We start from the raw sequence: 19,920 nt of genomic DNA on the forward strand, positions 1-19,920 counted from the left end.
TCACAATCTCTATAGCACTTCTGAATTTCTCTTTGTTGTCTCGATTCTGATCATGTTGTTCTTTGGTTCCTTCCTTATTCTCAGGGTTTTAGGCCTATATATCATGACTTTCTTGCTTTGATTATCATGTTTATGTTTATGGGATACATGAGGTTTCAATCTCCTAAATATTTCCACTGAATGCCCTATATTTTGACAATGGTAATCTTTCATACTCATCATCATCAAAGAATGTGCATCCTTATCTTTCTACAAGAATGTGATCATGCAAATGGTTATATAGGTCAACATCAACCATGATGCAAGAAAGATGCCCGGTGGTTCAGATTCGAGTTTCGGCCTTGAGGGTGTGCAAGGTGCTCAACCAGGTCGGGCCTCCAAATGCTACGGACCTCTAATGAAAAATTAAATCTAATACCCACCCCCCACTTAAATAAAAAATATATATGTTATATCTTTATATCCTTTAGTACACGTTTGAATTTTTTTCTAGACTCTAGTTCTCCTTTTTATATATAAATCGGATCCTATCAAACCACCCCTTCTTTGGATCCTATCAAAATAAGCCCAAACAAACAGGCCCTTAGGGATGAAATCAAGGGTTTTGTTTTCTGATTGTAAAACCCTATTTATTTTTTTATTTTTTTACTTTCATTGGCAGTTTTTGTTTGTCTTAGTCGGTGATCTTTTATGTTGTAGTGGGTTTGAGTACCCCTTGTACTCATTTCAATTAAATCTTGTTGCTTATAAAAAAAATAGAGTTTTAGGCTTCCAATACTTCTGAGGCAAGTCATGGATTCATATCCTACATTAAATGTTTTTGTTCTAAAATCATTCGGCTTTACATTTGTTGTCAAAGAAAAAGCACAAAGAAGATATTATTATTTCAAATTCCATGTTCTAACAAACCTAACTGGTCACATTCACATATCATATTGATTTTTGAAGAAAGAACTCAAAATTTCATACTAAGAGACCAAAACTTGATTAACTAGTCGTGCACGTCAGTGTATGAGGGTGTCTCCTTCCGTTAGAACCAACCTACCATGAAGGCTACTTTTGCATTGTTTGAAAATGGTATGTTACAAATGTTTTAAAGAGCTTGAGGAAACATTTTTGTTTGAGGTGATGCATTAATTAATACAATCAGACAAACCCTATGGAAGAGGAAACCCTTGCAGAAATCAAAAACTCCAAAATTATCTTATCTAAAATAAAAAATATGATCCTAAAGAAGGATGATGAAAACTATAACTTATATATTTGGCTAGTGTTTAATTTTCAACAACAAAAAAACTTATTTGGGAAGTGTATCATAACTCCATTAAAAGATGAGTCGTTCCGGAGACACCAAAATCTATTACAGGGTGAAATAACTCTTGGCCAGATTTTACTTACTTCACAACATAATTTCATATTACAACAGCCTTCTTCCCCTAAAAATCAGAGAATTAACAAAAGAAATAAGAAGTCAACTTTTGATAAAGCCAAATGCTTATTTTTGTATGCATATAGTATATGATATCACTACAACATTTCCGGTCTAATACAACGCCACTTTTAAAGGGAGCTGGAAAAACCGTTTTGCAAAATGGAAAAGGCAACCTACTTTTAATTGCGTGGTCTTTGCTTCACTAGTTTTACTTTTTAATGATATTAATATTAATATTAATTTCCCTTAAACAAATCTTCTTATTCCTAAACAAAGTTTTGTTGCCCTAATTTTAACCTAATATTTTAGCAAATTTTCCCTCCTTCAAAACCTAACCATATTTCCTAATTCTCCTCCTCCAAACCCTAACTATGATTTCCTAACTTCACTCCTCCTAAAACCTATCTAATTGATTTCCATAAACCATATCTCATAACTCCCCTCCTCCCTAATTTTAACCTAATATTTTAGAAACTTTTCTCTCCTTCAAAACCTAACCATATTTCCTAATTCCCCTCCTCCAAACCCTAACCATGATTTCCTAACTTCACTCCTCCTAAAACCTATCTAATTGATTTCCATAAACCATATCTCCTAACTCCCCTCCTCCAAACCCTCACCAATATATTTTAATCCTTTCTCCTAAACCGAAATCTCTTTCTAAAACCATACTTTTCTCTTAAACCGAAATTTCTTAATCAACATGGCTTCCATAAACATTCAGACTTTGCTGTCATACCACTGCCTCACTGGTAACCATATCTTCATTCCACTCTGGTTTATACTAAATATATAGACTTTTGTTCTTATTCCTCGCTGTTGTATAGTATAAATCAATCTTTCAATCCCTTTTAATATTTTGTAGGTCCGTTGGTGAAAAACACTCTTTCCGATCTTGACAAAGCAATCAACAAGCTGAGACTGAAATACATATCATATATCGTTGAATATGACATTGATGATGTATGTGTTTTTTGCGAAATATACCTATTCTTAATTATTTGCATTCTATTTTATCAACGTTTGTGATGTTTTTGTTTGTTATTTTTTTAGGGTGCAGTATGCTTGCCAAACATGTTTGGCGGTGATTTTGGAGATCAAATTGGGCGCTATGCAATATTGACTGATCCTAAGTCCAACAAGTTTGAAGTATTGGTCGACAAAGTAAACAGAGCATTTTTTCTCACAAAGGGACGGAAAGCGATTCTTGACTTTTACGGAATCGATCTTGGTGCCTGGATTACCTTTGTTTTTGTTGGTGACGGATAGTTTGATATACAGTTGACTGATAGGTTTCACAAGAGTATCCCCTACCCGGTTTTTGATCCTCCTATGCATTTCCTTCTGGACAAGATGAATTTGCAAGCAACTTTCGTGTAGGTGTGAAGATCAAAGGGGGTGCTCTGATGGTTGGGTCACGTGATACCATATACCTTGATGTTATTTACAATTAGTCCATGTTTAGATAAATTGTGCAACACCTTTCCACTTTGAATTTTAAGTTTTAGTTTCTTAGAGTTTTGGAAGCATCTATTTTTTTTGTCTTTGAATTTAGCAAATGTCCCTTGAATTTCATAAATAATTTAGCCTTGCTTGCTTTGGTTTTTGATTTATATATTTGTGTTTGTGCTCCTCAAACTATATTTAATAGCATTGTTGTCTTATTGAAGCATTTTATTAGCATAGCTTTTGGTAACATTATTAGTAACAATTACTACCTTTTGGTGACACTTTTAGTAACATTATTACTAGCAATTACTAATCCTAATCTCTAAAATATGTTTTGGGTGGAATCAAACTAAAATCCTAATCCTAATTTCTCTCATTCAAGTAACTAAGAAATTTCATCCACATCTCTAAAGTAACTTTTTGGTGGAAACAAACTAAAATCCTTATTTATCTCATTCAAATAATTACGGGATTTCATCCACATCTCTAAAATATGTTTTGGGTGGATACAAACTAAAAATCTTAATTTCTCTCATTCAAGTAACTACTAAAGATGTCATCCACATCTCTAAAATATTTTTTAGCTGGAAACAAACTAAAATCCTAATCTTAATTTCTCTCATTCAAGTAACTAAGAGATTTCATCCACATCTCTAAAGTAACTTTTTGGTGGAAACAAACTAAAATCCTAATTTCTCTCATTCAAATAAATAAGAGATTTCATCCACATCTCTAAAATATGTTTTGGGTGGAAACAAACTAAAAATCCTAATTCTTCTCATTCAAGTAACTACTACATTTCACCCGAGTCAACTATCTTAATCATTTGTTCTGCGCCCCTAAACCCTATTTACAAGTCAATTATTAAGTCAAACATACTGCCCCATCAAGAATATTACTTTCATATTATTTGTATTTATCTTTATCCTAAAATGTTGGGCATTTCCTAAATTTATTCCACTTCAAGTGCATCCATTTGTTATGCGCCCTCCCTATTTACATGCCAATTCTTAAGTAAAAAAAATGCCTCATCAAAAATATTAATTTCATTTTATTCATATTAATCTTTATCCTAAAATGTTGTGCATTTCCTAATTTTGTTCCACTATTTTGTGCTTATCGTGATAAGTAATACTCTTTATTGTTCAACCATCATATCTTACTCACACGTATTGTTCGAGGGGTGGTTTAAAAATATTGATTAATGACGAGGACGGCGATTATACCAATGTTGCATCAAATGTGGTGTACAAAGAAGTTTTCCGTAATGTGTATGACTTTTTTGTGTACTATTCATTTTCTTACTTATTGAAACTATTTGCATGTCAACGAACTTCAGTTTCCCTTTTAAAATTATATGTTATGTTAAAGTAACATAAACTGCGTCTTAGAATTATGGAACAATAACAAAGTCTATCGTAATTGACATTATGCTTTGATTCACGAAAATTTTAACATTCAAGCGAACTACATTGTTTTATTTTTACATGAATATTTACTTCTTAAAATGACCCGTGCGTTAGCATGGGTCAATGGTCTAGTATTAATTAATATTAATGTCGTCTTTTTTTAAAACTATCAAAGTTTTCATCGCAATCACTTTCCCTAGGTTACGAACCCCATACACATCTTCATCTCTCAGATCAATTTTCTCATCACAATCGCTCTCACATCTTCATCTCTCAATTTCCATTCCACTGCCGATAATTTCTCAACTGATTTGTGTCACCTTCGAATCTGGATCTCGCGAATCTTCTCCAATCCAAAGTTTTTCTTGCGTATTCCTCTTAGTTGTGTGAATCCACGGTATTTTCCGTATCTATATTGCGGTATCTCTTTGTTTAGGGATTTGATTTTCTGAATTGATGCTAAATTGATTCTTAAATTTGCTTACCGATTTGAAGGTTATTCTTAATTTTGATATTTCTAGGTTAATTTTGATACTTTTGATTTGATTTTAAGTTGTGTATCAACTTTTCTTTTTGATTTTGATACTTTTGATTTGATTCTAAGTTGTTTATTAACTTTTCTTGTTGATTTTGAGTTGTTTCACCATCTTCTTCACTGATGGAGCACATGTTGGATTCTCGGAGATTAACTTCCTTCGATCCGTCATGCTTCAATCGAAAAATTTAGGTTTTTTTCAAGCTTCATCTTCTTCAATTTATGGATGATTGAAGTAACAAATTTGATTTTTTAGGGAAATTGGAGTAAGTTTTGGGGGGTCATGTTATTCTTCTGCTAACTCACAATTAACCATGAAAATGCTAGTTATTTATTCCTTATCTAATAATCTCTTCAATGTTTTCTAGTATTTAGTAATCACCATTTTTTATTATAAAATAAAAACAAACACATTGTTTACCTTTTGCTTGTAGATTAACACACTTGTGATATTCAGTAACACAGGTCATGGACTCATGGAGGTTACTAAACTTGGAATGTGGGCTACTTTAGATGGTATGAAAATACCTGATGACATCGTGCTCTTATGAGTAAGTAGTATTTTAGAATTCCATGAGTTTGAACATATCTATCTATTTGTAGTCTCTTCAATTTGTTTCAATAAAAAAAGTTATGTAAATCTTATAGGCATTAAATAGGTGGCTTTTTTACTTTATATGATAATGATGTTGACAATTCATAATCGTGATTGTGTTAAACATGTGATTGTAGGCTGAAAGTGTTTAGTTTAAATTTTAAAATGTATCATTTTGGAAGGCTGAAAAATGATTTTGGGGTAAACTAATAATTGTAGTAATTTTAACAGTATGTTCACTTGCAAGGGAAATTTCAAAAGCTTGAAAAAAAGATAGTATATGTTGAGTACTATTCTGAATGAAATAAATCTGTATAGAAATGTCCTAGCTCTAGTCTTCCTTCATAGTGTATATATATATCAACGTGATTCTCACACATGTCCCTCAAAACCTTGTTGTTTCTCCTGTTTCAGCAGGGTCTGCTTTTTTAGGTGCAACTTCTCCAATTCCTTGTTCCCGTCATGTCTTAACTCACGGTACTCTCCGGTGAGTCTCATCCCTTCTGTTCCTTCTTTCGTACAGCAGATAACGTATAAGCTAGCTGATAGCGACTAGCGAGCTACTGATCATTTAGCTGATAACGGTTAAGTTAGTTAATAACGCTATTATGGTAATTTTCAGCGCATTTTTCTTTGATTTGTTTAATTTTTTATGATTTTTCTATGCATGTATATTGAATTTGATTTAGTGTTTTCTTTGTCTGGATTTGAAAGTGATATCCTTGTAAGTAATAGGTTCATGATGTGGGTGTGGGGGAAGTATCAGAACTTGCAGTAACTAGCATTCTAGCATTGCTACTATTCTTTATATGTTGATGTTTTTTATGTGTGTCACAAATATGAACTCATTATCCATGTAATGTCACTGATGAGTTGTGTTGTGTTATGCTATAGCCTTAAGGGAATGTGCAAAGGATAACCATTCCTTGTATTGGTTTGAAATCAGTTCTCAGAACTTCTGATGATGGTCAGAATTGGTTCAATCTTTTCTCAAGTATATATAACGATTCTCAGAGAAAATTCTTCCTCTGATCCCTCAATCCTGATGATTGTAATGGTTATAATAAAAACAAAGCAAGCTAGTTTCTTGTGATTCTTCTTTTTAAGGATAAGTGTGACATAATTCTCTCATAATGAATCTAGGTTGCTAAATAGTAGGTTGAATCAGATGTGGCTTTTTCTCCATAATCATATTTGTTTTTCTTTGCTTTATATCAGTTTTCATTTCTATAATATTGAGTTTAACCCGACTTCTTTTAATGTTTGATAAGTTGGTTATAGGTAAGTTGAGTTTCTAGTTTTAAATACTTACTATAATAAGCTGGCTTGCAGATTGTGATGCTTCCAATACTTAATCCTTTGGTTGGAGAGAAAGTGATTCTATTTTCTGCCTTACTTGCATCAATATTATTAGGTATGTATGGGAACAAACACATGCCAAAGAAATAAAGTATATTATTAGTCTATCTATGTGAACTTGGTCAATGTATATGTAAGATCAACATCCCATTATGTATCTAGCTAGTCCCTTGTAAATAATTGGCATTTCTGCATTATGTGTGTGTGACATTGTGGCTTAGAGATTGTGTGCATTGCGAGTGTTGTTTTTTTTATCAGGTGGTTGAATTTTTTTTAGGTTGATTGGCTTAGTGCATACATTATTAAAAAGCTCTATTTAGTGCATACAATTGTTCACATACTTGAGAGAAATCTACAGAATCAGTATGGTTATTATTTTTACAGTTAGTGATATAAAAATTGGTTATTCTAGGAGTTTTATATAAGGCATAAGGATAGCACACCAGTTAGTTCATGACTAGATCGTCAACATGCGATTCATTGTTTGCAAGTTGCAGTGGAGAGAAGATCATGTGAGGTATGGTCTTTTTGTCCCTTCGGTTGCAATAGATTGGACTTTTTGATGTTGTGATTGTATTATTGTCTAGTTATGAGTTATGTTGATTGTCTATTCCTTCATTTATGATCTGTTTTTTGTATATGATGTAAACAAGGTGCTAGTTGATTGATTGAAGATTAGGGATATAGTGATTTATTTTTTGTTCCTGTTTGGAGAGTGCTAGAGCTTTAAACTATGTAATGAGGTGCAGGTATATTGTTATTGTTCTTAATTATTTTGTGAAATTTGAACGTTGTTTCGAGTTTTCTTATGTGGTGTCTGATTTTGTGAGTAATTTGTGTCTGTTTCATTGAAGGAAATTGATTAAAATTCTAAATTGTGTTTTTTCAGGATTATGTGATTATGTGTATTTCAAGACAAGGCTCCTTTTGTTGCTTAGGCAGACAAGTTGAAAGAGGAGCGTGAAAAGACGACTCGTGAATATGCTCGATTTTAGCATAAGAGTTTGTGGTGTAAATTACTTATTTATTATTTTTAAACCTTTACTTAGAAGTTTGTGGTGTTGTAGAGGTATGGTTTGTGCTAAGGTTGAATCAAATCAAAATAAGTGAATCAAAATAGGTCCTTCAAGTGTTGATCTGCGTATCAGTTCTTGTTGGAGGTGAGATTAGTGGTCTTTTGGTGGAGTGGTAGGCGAGGGTAAGTTTAGGCTAGTATCGCTGGATGTTTGTAGCAAATGTGTGCAAGCACATTTTATTTTTTTGACTGCAATTCCTGTTTCATTTTGATTGGATTTACCAACTTACTTTGTTGTTGAAATTTAATTTACAGAATCAGTATGGTTATTATTTTTACAGAAAGGTAGGGCAAAGGTCTAATAATAAAAATTTTGATCTCTAGAATCAATGGCAATGGTTTTAATTTTTCTCTTTAATAGTTATGGCAACGGTTTTTATCTGTTTCAAAAACCTATATACAATAATACCGTTGTCAGAAGGTAAGGCAACGCCTTAGACTACAACGCTGGAAAAAGCATTGTCGAAAGGTAAGACAACGCTTTTAACGAATCAGGAAACGGTTTTCAGCCGTTGTTATAGACCGAAAATGTTGTAGTAATATATCTTTTTTTTTTTTTTTGACAAAGTATATGATATATATCTATTATTTTAAAATGACAGAGAAATAAAAAGAGAGCGTGTCATTTGAACATATGTTTTAGCCATTATCATCCCATTCCTTTCATGAATAGAAAACAAGAATATTTTTGTACCAAAAAAAAAAAACAAGAATATTTCAATGTAACCATTAGGTTTTCAGTGTAGCCACACTCATTGAAAAATATGTTATATATATAGATGCACAAAAGATATCAGTGTGTATGCATTTAGCTCAAAGGGAAAAGTAATAGTAATAATAGAAAGTATTTTTTCTTTTTGGTCACAAATAGAGAAAGTTTTTTTTTTTTACATATGGAGTGGCAAAAATACTATATGGATATAATGTTTGTACCATGTGGGTTTCTCATCCTTGTTTTATATCATTTCTTGTTATGGAAAATTACTCGATCTCAGCCAATGAACACAACATTTGGAAGAGACGCAGATGGTCGAAGGCATTGGGTTCCAGCCATTATGAAGGTAACACACGACTATATGTAATGCCCTTAAAATATATTTCTATTCTTTAACATGATATTTTTACGATTAGATTCTTACCTATGTATTTTTGAGGGATTCTGACGCTTTAACATATCAAGATCGGACTATTTATATTTTAATATATATTTTATTTAAAATAATAAGAATATCAAATATTGAAATCTTATCCACGTGATTTTGATCTAATGATCATCAATATGTTAATTGTGTCGATATATAAGATCCTTACTACTCCCACTAAGCTCCGGTTCTTTTTTATAAGAAATATTGGACAATTTTTAAATATATTAGATGTTAAGTTTCAAATTTGTCAAGAGGAGCGGGGAGCTATGTTGTAGAGAGGGGTAGCTTTAGCTACCCCAAAAAATATACTTTTATTTGTATTAATAAGTGTACTTTATATTTAGCTATCCCAACAAAATATATTTAAATACTCAGAATATGTTTGTTTGTGTAAAGTTAAGAGAAATAAAATACTCAAAAGATTATCATTTGTTTAAGAGATTTATTTTGTTTTATTTTGACGTTTTCGATATCTTAAGCAATGAAAATTGTAAAGATAGAACTAAGAAATAAAATTACTTAGTTGTTAAGATTGTAAATATAGACAAAGTCAAATAGATGAATTTCACTCTTGAAGTGTTGTTGAACTCTTTTTTTTTTTTAAATAAATGACTATTGTTAGTTTTTTTTTTTTTTTTGTGTTACTTTAATCTACATTTTATATAAGTAAAATGTTTGTGATTATTTTTCTTATGAATCAAATTTAATATGTTAATTTAAAAAAATCTTATATTTCGCCACCCCGTACAAAATTGACTAGCTTCGTCTTTGTCAACCAAGTAATTGAGCTCAAATAATTAATGAGCTCTATCAAATTAGAGAATCGGAGAGCTTTAGATTAATTATTTGACTAGCTGGTGGTTGAGCTTCAGATTATCAAAGATCATTTTTATTGAGAGTCGGAGGGTTAACACAATTATTATTTTCATTTATGTCTTTATTTATTGTGAGAGAATATTTAAAATAATTAGATTTGTAGAATTAAGAGTAATTAATATAGGAATATTCATGAAATAAATTTAACTTTATAGGAGTATTATATGATATAATAATTATCAATTTGTTTTTTAGCCTTTTTTTATTTGATGGGGCACATATACTGCTTGAAATCCATATCTCCAATATAATGTTCTCTTCAAATTTATTCAATTATATATAAAAACAATCAATAAACAAAACAAAATATATAATTTTTCCCTTCGATGAATCATTACGAATGATTATGCATTAGTGGTAAGGTGATTACCTCTTGTAGAGTAGTACCGTTGTAGTAGAATTGAGATGGTTGATCATGAGTGTCGCACGAACAACACCTCTTCTCCATCCGCATGAATGGAATCCTGCAAGTCACAATGCTAACTAGGTCGAATGGAAGCTTAGAAACAGAATGCAACTAGGGTTTTTGAAGGTGAGAATTGAGTCATTTGTTATTTTGCTTCAGCACAAAGGTTGTATTTATAGATTCATTTGTGAGGATCATACATTGCGTTGGTGCATTGTAAGATCGTACTGATGAATTATATATAAGTTCTACTTATTTATTTAATGTCTCATTCATTTGTCCTTATGTGTGTGACCTTGTTGGTAATAATATTATAAACAATGAGTAGTATCTAGCAACTCATCACTGTTACCCTAGTGACAAGAATGCCATATTATCCTTTTACTCTTATGCCATTATTGAACACCAGAATAGACTATGTAATCATTGTCTAGTTCAATATCCCATTCACCATGATTCGTGGATTGCCTATCAATTGGCTTTATAATCATCTTTTTACATACAATGTTTGAGAAGACAACAAAGCACTATAATCCACATTTAGGAATCATAGTGATTTCACGTCGAAGGTAGCAACACCACTATTACTATGAGAATATCTCATGACTCTACATAACTCACTATATAGTATTCTCATGGTGGGTCAATTTGGTATACTCCTAATATTCATACTTATGTGAAGACTTTATATATCATATTCATGACCCATGAGATATGATCATTAGTAAATTCATATAACAGTCTCTATGAATTACTATTTTCCCATTTCACATTAAATCATGACTACAAATACTTTAAGAATAATGTCCTTATAATTAATGATGAAACTTGTAAACACACTATCAAATAACCTAAGATCTTTGAATCAAAACAATCAATATCTACATTAAAAGACAAACATTTTTTTTGGGGCACAAAAGACAAATAGTTTTATTAAAAAGAAACAAAATTTTTTTTTTGAAGGAAAAAAAATTTATTTTATTTATTTGTATAAACAACCTTTGTATAGTGTATAAAGATTATATAATAAATATCCTTTCATTATTTCATCCAAATTATACTTACTAAAATACCAAATCAACTTGCAGGATATTGACAACAAGAATGTCGTTGCAGTACAAACTCTTCGTAACTTAATAATGGGAACAAACCTAATGTCAACAACATCTATTCTCCTATGTGCTGGCTTAGGAGCAATTATAAGCAGCACTTATAGTGTTAAAAAGCCAATCAAAGAATCAGTTTTTGGAGCACATGGTGATTTTGTTGTGGTATTAAAATATGCCATAGTACTAACAATGTTATCATTCTCATTTGTTTGTCTCACTTTATCAACAGCATTTATCAATCAAGTGAATATGCTAATTTGCATTCCACAAAATGTTAAGTCCATGGTAACACCAGAATATTTGACCCAACATCTTGGAAAGGCAATGTTGTTGAACATAATTGGAAATAGGCTTTTCTATACAGCAATTACACTTCAACTTTGGATCTTTGGGCCATTGTTACCCTTCCTCTCTTCAATGTTAATGGTTTGTATACTTTACAATCTTGACTATGTGGATGGGGCCCGCCCTAGGAGCAGTCAAGAGATGGATTTTATTAGGAATGATCCATGAGGGGCAATATTACTAAAAAAATAAATTGAACAAAAATTTAGGAAAGCAAAATATGAAATTTGTTATGATTAGAGTCATTTATCTTTCAATAAAGTCCTAAAATTCTTTAGGGAAGCGGATTGTGTAAATAGGGCTTAAGATTTCTCTTTGATTAATTACTCATTCCACATACTAGACCATGTAAAACATGGGTTTGTTAATGCTTTGGTTTAGTTTTCTATTGTGTAAGGCTACATAGCCAATATTTGCTTTCAATTAAATAATAATCTCTTTAAAACCTCCTTTCAAAAAAATATCTCATTAAAACCTCTACGGCAGTCCCCATAAGCTTAGCTCATTTGGTGAAGGATAATGCATATATATGCAGGGGACGGGGTTCGAACCCTGGACACATTTTTCTAGCCGCTAGGCTACTTTTAAAACCTCCTTTCAAAAAAAAAATCTTATTAAAACCTCTACGATAAGTTCCCATGATGTTAACTCACTTGGTGAGGGATAATGCATATATATGTAGGGGCCGGGGTTCGAAAGAGGATTTAGTATTAAAATTATTTGAAGCACTTGGTTGGACAAAAACATATCTGACTATCATGATCACACTGAATTTTGTATACATGAAAAATGTACAAGTTTTACAAGAACAATTACCTTAGTGACAAGACTTTAGCTATTAATCAATCTACAACCATGCTCATATAATTCATGTCAAATTAATTAAAAGTTAGAAAGACAAATTGTCTAAAATTTCATATGGTCACAGCTAGCACTTGGATATTATCAGAAAACTTTGTTAAGTAATAACCGATCACAACCGCTAGAAATCAAAGTGCAAACATAATTTTTAACAGCAAAGAATATAATAAAAAATGTTACAAAAAAAAAAAAAAAAAAACCTTGGACATTTTTTGGAATAGTTTCTTTTTCATTACACAAAAATAAAATAAACAGAACGTTATATTAGAAAACTAATTTCTAGCATAAATTAAGATTAAGATCACATTATTCAGTTTCTTCATTTTTTGGTATTTGTTTTTCTCTCCCTCTTGCTACTTCACTTTTTTATTTCCATCTTCCCTTTGAGCTTGAATCATGGCTTTTTTTATTTCCATGCTTCTTCAATTTCTGCTTTTCCCCTAGGCCAGGGAAACAAAACAAAACCCATTTTGGCTTACATTTTGCAATAGTATATATAAACTATTGCGTAAATTGGTTCAGTTCATTCAACTATGTTTAGCCCAATAAAGCCATAATTCATGGTTTTTGAAGTTATTATTATTTGTCTACTATTCAAATTTGCATAAACTTTAGTGTAAATTCGACCGATGAATGTGTTCCAAGTGTAGTTCATCTATACAAGTAATTGTTTCCTTTGAAGTCAATACTATTTCAAAGGCCTTCTTGGCTTCAAGGCTGATCACAATTTCTTAGTTTATTTTAATTAATTTGATCAATTTATGAAAAATTAGAATGCAATAGACTAACTAATAATTGTTTTCCATTTGTGCTTATCACGATTTACACGCACACCCTCATTCAGAGGTTTTTGTTATAAACCATCAAATGAAAAAAAAAAAACAGTAGTTTAGTTTCTTACGCCTCATTCCTTGACAAAAGGTTGTGTGAGAGTGATTGTTGAGCGAGTTAAAATGAAGAACTACACAGAGGAAAACAACGAGAGCGCTTCATCTTAAACAACACTTACTGAGATGCAACAAGGTTCTTCCGTTTTTTACAATTTTGCGTCAATGAAGCTTGAACTTTATGATATCAATGAACGCATGAGGTCATTGAGAAGGATCAGAATTCATGGACATCAAAATATCTTGACCTGTAACAAAATATATAAGCAAACAGGATCTAAATAATCAAATGCTTCTTGACCAAACACGTTTTACTTTTTGGATTCATTTTGTTTATATTTTGTTGCAGAGGACTTCATCATTAAGATCACTTATTTAGTTGGATTGGAATACGTATAACATTATCACTCATATTTGTTGTAAGTAAAGCTCAAAATATATGGTACTCCTCAAATTAACCTATAAAAGTAAATATGAAGAAAGTGACACATTAATTTAAGATTTTACCTTTGTCATTCTTGTATCATATTTAATCAAGGAAATCACACTTGTTGGAGATTTAGGTTGAGCATTCCAATAACATATATGAAATAACATTAATAATCTCCTTTGGATCATGACTGAAATTATAATCCATGACTTGAGGTTTGTCTTCTCTCCCAGAAATCTAAATAAGAAAAAACATCAATATATTAAAAACGAGAAAAGTATGCCAAATAAAAATGCAATTATTGATAGAAAGAGATAAATAACGTGGGATCTCATCATGATCGATAAATTTAAGAAACATATTTGATGTATGGATGGCTGTTTTAGATCTCTTTGAAAACATCATATATAAATATATATAAATATATGTTGTCAATAACACCCAACCACGTTATAGCGCTCCAAGGCGGAGCGTTTAGAGAAAGCGAGTTTCGTATCGCGAACAAAAAATAAATAAAATATAAACAACATTAATTTAAATAAATATCCAACAAAAATAAATAGAGGTTCATCTTAGAACTCTAATCTAAAAAGATTTAGTCACACATGGTAACTAAAAACAAATTATTAAAGATAAAAACATACCCTAGAAAATCAAGGAGAAGATAGATTCTCCCAAAGCTCTAAAGTAGCCTTCCACTTGAACTGCCACAGTTCTGAACGAGAAATTCTGAATGAGGAAGGCTAGTATTTATAGTGGAGATTTCTAACTGTGTTGGCTAAAAATGCGGGCTAAACCTAAAAAAACAAATAAAATAACACTTGTGCCCCTCACATTTGAGATGTTTGGAGCGTATATAAGATGCCCTAGGCGCATATAGAGTATTTTTCTATAAGCCCTAGGTGCATGAAATATGCCCTAGCTAGGAGCATCCTTCAAGTTTGCCATGCCCGAGGCGCATGTCATATGCCCTAGGCGCATGGCTGCTCTTTCTTTGGCCAAATTTCTTCGATCTTCGTCGTTTTTAGGTCTTCCTCTTCAAATAACTTGCCTTAGAACTTGGGAAGAAAATTCCTCCCTATGTAAAGTCTCATGATTACCTCTTGAATCTTCATTCTTGGTCTTCCCATAGTCTTGACAATTCTTCAGATGGTCTTGATTGCTGATTTTCATGATTTCTTCGTGAATTACTTCAAAAACTCCCTAAAATTGTTATGTTTCGGGAAAACTATAATTACAGACTCATATATAGAAAATATTACAAAAGTCCCGAAATCATAGGCAATCGTTCTAATACTCCTCCTTTTTGCTGTCAAAACCTACTGAAAATGATTGAAAAACATACTAAAAATAACGTAAGATGACCTGTCATCGTACGTCAACATAAAAAATTATAATTAATATGTTGAACTTAATTTCCCTTCTAATCCCGTATTTAATCATGCTCACAAAAATTGTCTCCTCTTTTTGAAATTATAGTGGCCTAAAATTCGAGGGTTATTGGAAAACAATGACGTCTCCAAGAATGTTTATTAAAATTGGAAAACATCGGAAACAACCTTCAAAATGTAATAAAATGTTCTTTCTTAGGAGATTATGTGTGTACCTATGGTATTAAGACTTGAGGACATTCATTTAAAAACTAGTTAGGTTTAAGTAATTGTACAAAATTTACATTATTTTCTCCTTATTACTATTAAGGGAAAATTACATTTACCTTCCTTGAGGACTCTTTAAATTGCACAAACATCCCTTCTAATTTTAAAATATATACTAACCTCCCCTACACTCATATCAAATAAACAGACATTCCTTCTTACTTAATACCGTTACTTTTTTTTTTTTTGATCAGGTAGCCTATTGGCTAGAAATTCACTTTTAAAGTGAATAAGTGGGATTTCCGGGGTTCGAACTCCGGCCCCTGTATATAATAATGCATTGTCTCTGCCAACTGAGCTATGCTTACGGGGACTTAATACCGTTACTTTATCCATTAAAAAAAAAAAAACAAAAGACATAAAGTCTTATAATAGCATAATTACAATTTCGAGAATGCTGCTATAAACCAAAAGCACGTCATTCATAATTTACTACCCAAATACTTCTCCAGACCCACATACAATGACATCTTTATTCATGACAGTAGCTATTTTAGCAGCAAAAATTTGTTATCAAACATGGTACTTGCTTATCACCTACAAAACAAATGTCATTGTTTTGTCGAGAATTGAGGGTTGATGATCGTGCCTTTATCCCTCACTGTCCATGTACCTATGCCCCTGTTTTTATTCTGTGCATCAACACACTTAGAATTTCTTATAAACCGTCATATCTTAGAAATTCATAAGTCTTAGAGTCTGATATGTGTTGTATTGTGAACACCAATGATTGCATATCTAGTGTTCAATCAAACTTATTCTTTGTAATTTGTTTGTTTAAGAAGTCTCTTGCTTTTGTGCTTAAGCATAGGAAATATCTTACTTGTTTCCACGAGTATTTGAAGTCTCTTGCTTGTGTGCTTGAGCAATTATAATCTTGTGTGGTTATAGCGAAAATCTCCTTAGAAGTGCAAGAGGGGACTGGACTACTTTCGGATTGTAGAAGGAACCATGATAATTGTTTCTCTCTCTCTCTCTCTATATATATATATATATATATCTCTTTTATATCCGCCGCAATTGACTCTGAACATTGTTCCAGAATCTTAATTCTATCAGACTCTGAACTTTGAACTTAGTTAAAAAGAAGAAAAAGTTAACACAATTCAACCACTCTTCTTGTGTTTTTCTCACCTTCACATGAGGTAGAAGAAAAGAAACAGAAACCCAGCAAGATGAGAGAGATGATGGCAAGTGAGAGAAAAAATAGTGCATTATAATATAACGCATCCAATGGTTCAAATAACTCATCCACCATGGATTACTTGCTTCAGTCATCCACCCTAGCATCTGCCTATGGTGGTGTTTCAGAGACCAAATTATGTCTGTCCCATTATCTTTCTTGTTTATCTAATGTACATGCATAACGTCGTCCTTGTCATGCAAGAAGAGGTATCATTGAAAATATAAAAGAAAACTTTGTTAAGTTATAACGGATCACAACCGCTAGAAATGAAAGTGCAAACAAAGTTTTTAACAGCAAAGAATATAATAAAAAATGTTAAACAAAAAAAAAAACCTTGGACATTTTTTGGAATAGTTTCTTTTAAATTACACAAAAATAAAATAAATAGAAGGTTATATTAGAAAACTAATTTCTAACATAAATTAAGATTAAGATCACATTGTTCAGTTTCTTCATTTTTTGTTATTTGTTTTTCTCTCCCTCTTGTTACTTCACTTTTTTGTTTCCATCTTCCCTTTGAGCTTGAATCATGGCTTTTCTTATTTCCATGCTTCTTCAATTTCTTCTTTTCCCCTAGGCCACCCAAAAAAACCAAAACAAAACCTTTTGGCTCATTTTGCAATAGTATATATAAACTATTGCGTAAATTGGTTTATTTCATTCAACAATGTTTATCCCAATAAAGCCATAATTCATGATTTTTGAAGTTATTATTATTTATTTGCAACTCAAATTTGCATAAACTTTAGTCTAAATTCGACTAATGAATGTGTTCCAAGTGTAATTCATCTATACAAGTAAATGTTTCCTTTGAAGTCAATACTATTTCACAAAGGCCTTCTTGTTGGCTTCAAGGCTGATCACAATTTCTTAGCATATTTTAATTACATTGTTCAGTTTATGGAAAATTAGAATGTAATAGAATAGAATAACTAATAATTGTTTTCCATTTGTGCTGATCACAATTTACACGTACGCCCTCATTCATAGGTTTTTGTTATAACCCATCAAATGAAAAAAAAAAAAAAAACTGTTTAGTTTATTACGCTTCATTGTTTGACAAAAGGTTGGGTGAGAGTGATTGTTGTGCGACTGACAATGATGAATTGCACAGAGGAAAACAACGTGAGCGCTTTGTCTTCAACAACACCTACTGAGATGCCCCAAGGTTTTTCCGTTCTTTTTACGGTTTTTCTTCAATGAAGCTTGAACTTTCTAATATCAATGAACGCATGAGGTCATTGAGAAGGATCAGAATTCATGGACATCAAAATATCTTGACCTGTAACAAAATATATAAGCAAATGAGATCTAAATAATCAAATGTTTCTTGACCAAACATGTTTTACTTTTTGGATTCATTTTGTTTATATTTTATTGCAGAGGACTAAATCATTAAGATTACTTATTTAGTTGGATTGGAATACGTATAACATTAACACTCATATTTGTTGTAACTAAAGCTCAAAATATATGATACTCCTCAAATTAAACTATAAAAGTAAATATGAAGAAAGTGACACTTTAATTTATGATTTTATCTTTGTCATTGTTGTATCATATTTAATCAAGGAAATCACACTTGTTGGAGATTTAGGTTGAGCATTCCAAAAACATATATGAAATAACATTAATAATCTCCTTTGGATCATGACTAAAATTATAATCCATGACTTCGGTTTTGTCTTCTCTCCCATAAATCTAAATAAGAAAAAACATCAATATATTAAAAAGGAGAAAATTATGCCAAATAAAAATACAATTACTGATAGAAAGAGATAAATAACGTGGGATCTCATCATGATCGATTCATTTTTGAAACATATTTGATGTATAGATGGCTGTTTTAAATATCTTTGAAAACATCATATATATTAAATATCTTTGAAAACATCATATATATATATATATATATATATATATATATATATATATATATATATATATATATATATTGTCAATAGCAGCCTCTACCGCCGCTATTGCGGCGCGGAGCAGCCAAAAACACCCAACCACGTTGTAGCGCTCCGAGGCAGAGCGTTTAGAGAAAGTGGGTTTTGTGGCCGCTATCCAGTGGAGCGGGGGGACCAAAAGTCGGTCAAAGTGGTCGATATTCACTTAAAACCATTTTCGGGTCAAAATCGTACGATTCGAGGTTGGAACAATTGGATTTGAGGTCGGAATAGCTAGATTTGAGGTCGGAACAGCTAGATCGGAGGTCAGAACAGATCGGAGGTCGAAACAGCTTCATCCTTTTTCACGATCGAGAAGAAGAATTGAAAGAATAATGAGAATAAATGAAAGAAAATGGTTATGGAAGAAGGATTGCAAAGTCACAGATCTACAATTCAGATTGGTTGGTGGTGTTGGCGGCAGCTATTTATTGTTAGAATAGAAAGTGGAGAAAACTAGGGTTTGGTTATTTTGTTTTATAGTAGGATATTGGGCTAGGCCTACTCTATCAATCTATTTTCGATTTGAACTTCTTTACCCGTTTAACAAGGAAATTTGACCCTATACCCCAACACATGTACTTTCACCCCTACAAATTTTAAAAAAATTCCATTTTACCTCTTTTATTATTTAACCTTTTAAAAATAAATTTTTCATCCTAATTCAGTATGAGTTCACCCCCCACCTCCAGGTACATATTTTGTTTTATAGTAGGATATTGGGTTAGGCTCACTCTATCAATCTGTTTTCGATTTAGACTTCTTTACCCGTTTAACAATCATTGAGTCTTTTTCTTTACCTGTTTTTGTTTTCTTTTCTGCTAGACAAAAAAATTAAATATATGTCTCTTTTAAAAAAAATCAATTAATTTAAATAACTAACAATGTGTAATAATACTAAATATTTATAAGCTCATAAAATATACTAAATGTTAATACTAAGTATATTTTTCATTTATATTAATACTAAAAATCAATTAAGTATTAATTAAAAATGAAAATAAATTAATTATTAGTGAAAATTAATTAATTATCTTTAAGTTTTGATCTATATTAAATATTTTTTTTTTATATACTTTCTTACTCCTTAGTTAATAATATTATTTTTTAGTATTAGTATCTGTGTTATCGAAATAGCGCCCGCATCCCTCGTCGCGTCAATTTTTGGGGTGGCCGCGCCGCTTTGACAACAGCATACACAGAGAGAGAGA

General features: G+C 31.5%; 1 protein-coding gene and 1 long non-coding RNA gene across 6 annotated transcripts; both read left to right on the forward strand.

The window, feature by feature from the left end:
* Positions 1-4,470: 4,470 nt before the first annotated feature.
* LOC25496605 (uncharacterized) lies at positions 4,471-8,111 on the forward strand. 5 transcript variants are annotated; one of them, XR_003012785.2, is made up of 7 exons: positions 4,471-4,687; positions 5,283-5,376; positions 5,835-5,907; positions 6,753-6,834; positions 7,192-7,296; positions 7,433-7,528; positions 7,669-8,111. It is a non-coding gene; the product is annotated as an uncharacterized lncRNA (long non-coding RNA). The 5 variants fall into 5 exon arrangements; XR_003012787.2 differs by lacking the exon at positions 7,433-7,528 and having other exon boundaries at positions 5,260-5,376; XR_003012784.2 differs by lacking the exon at positions 7,433-7,528.
* Positions 8,112-8,654: 543 nt separating this feature from the next.
* On the forward strand, positions 8,655-12,196 carry LOC25496606 (uncharacterized). The gene is made up of 2 exons (XM_013597170.3): positions 8,655-8,915; positions 11,370-12,196. The coding sequence occupies exons 1-2, from the start codon at positions 8,748-8,750 to the stop codon at positions 11,901-11,903; spliced, it is 702 nt and encodes a 233-aa protein (XP_013452624.2). The 5' UTR covers positions 8,655-8,747; the 3' UTR covers positions 11,904-12,196.
* The last annotated feature ends 7,724 nt before the right edge of the window (positions 12,197-19,920 follow it).

The sequence above is a fragment of the Medicago truncatula genome, chromosome 6 (assembly GCF_003473485.1).
Source record: "Medicago truncatula cultivar Jemalong A17 chromosome 6, MtrunA17r5.0-ANR, whole genome shotgun sequence".
In the NCBI taxonomy this organism is placed as follows: Eukaryota; Viridiplantae; Streptophyta; class Magnoliopsida; order Fabales; family Fabaceae; genus Medicago; species Medicago truncatula.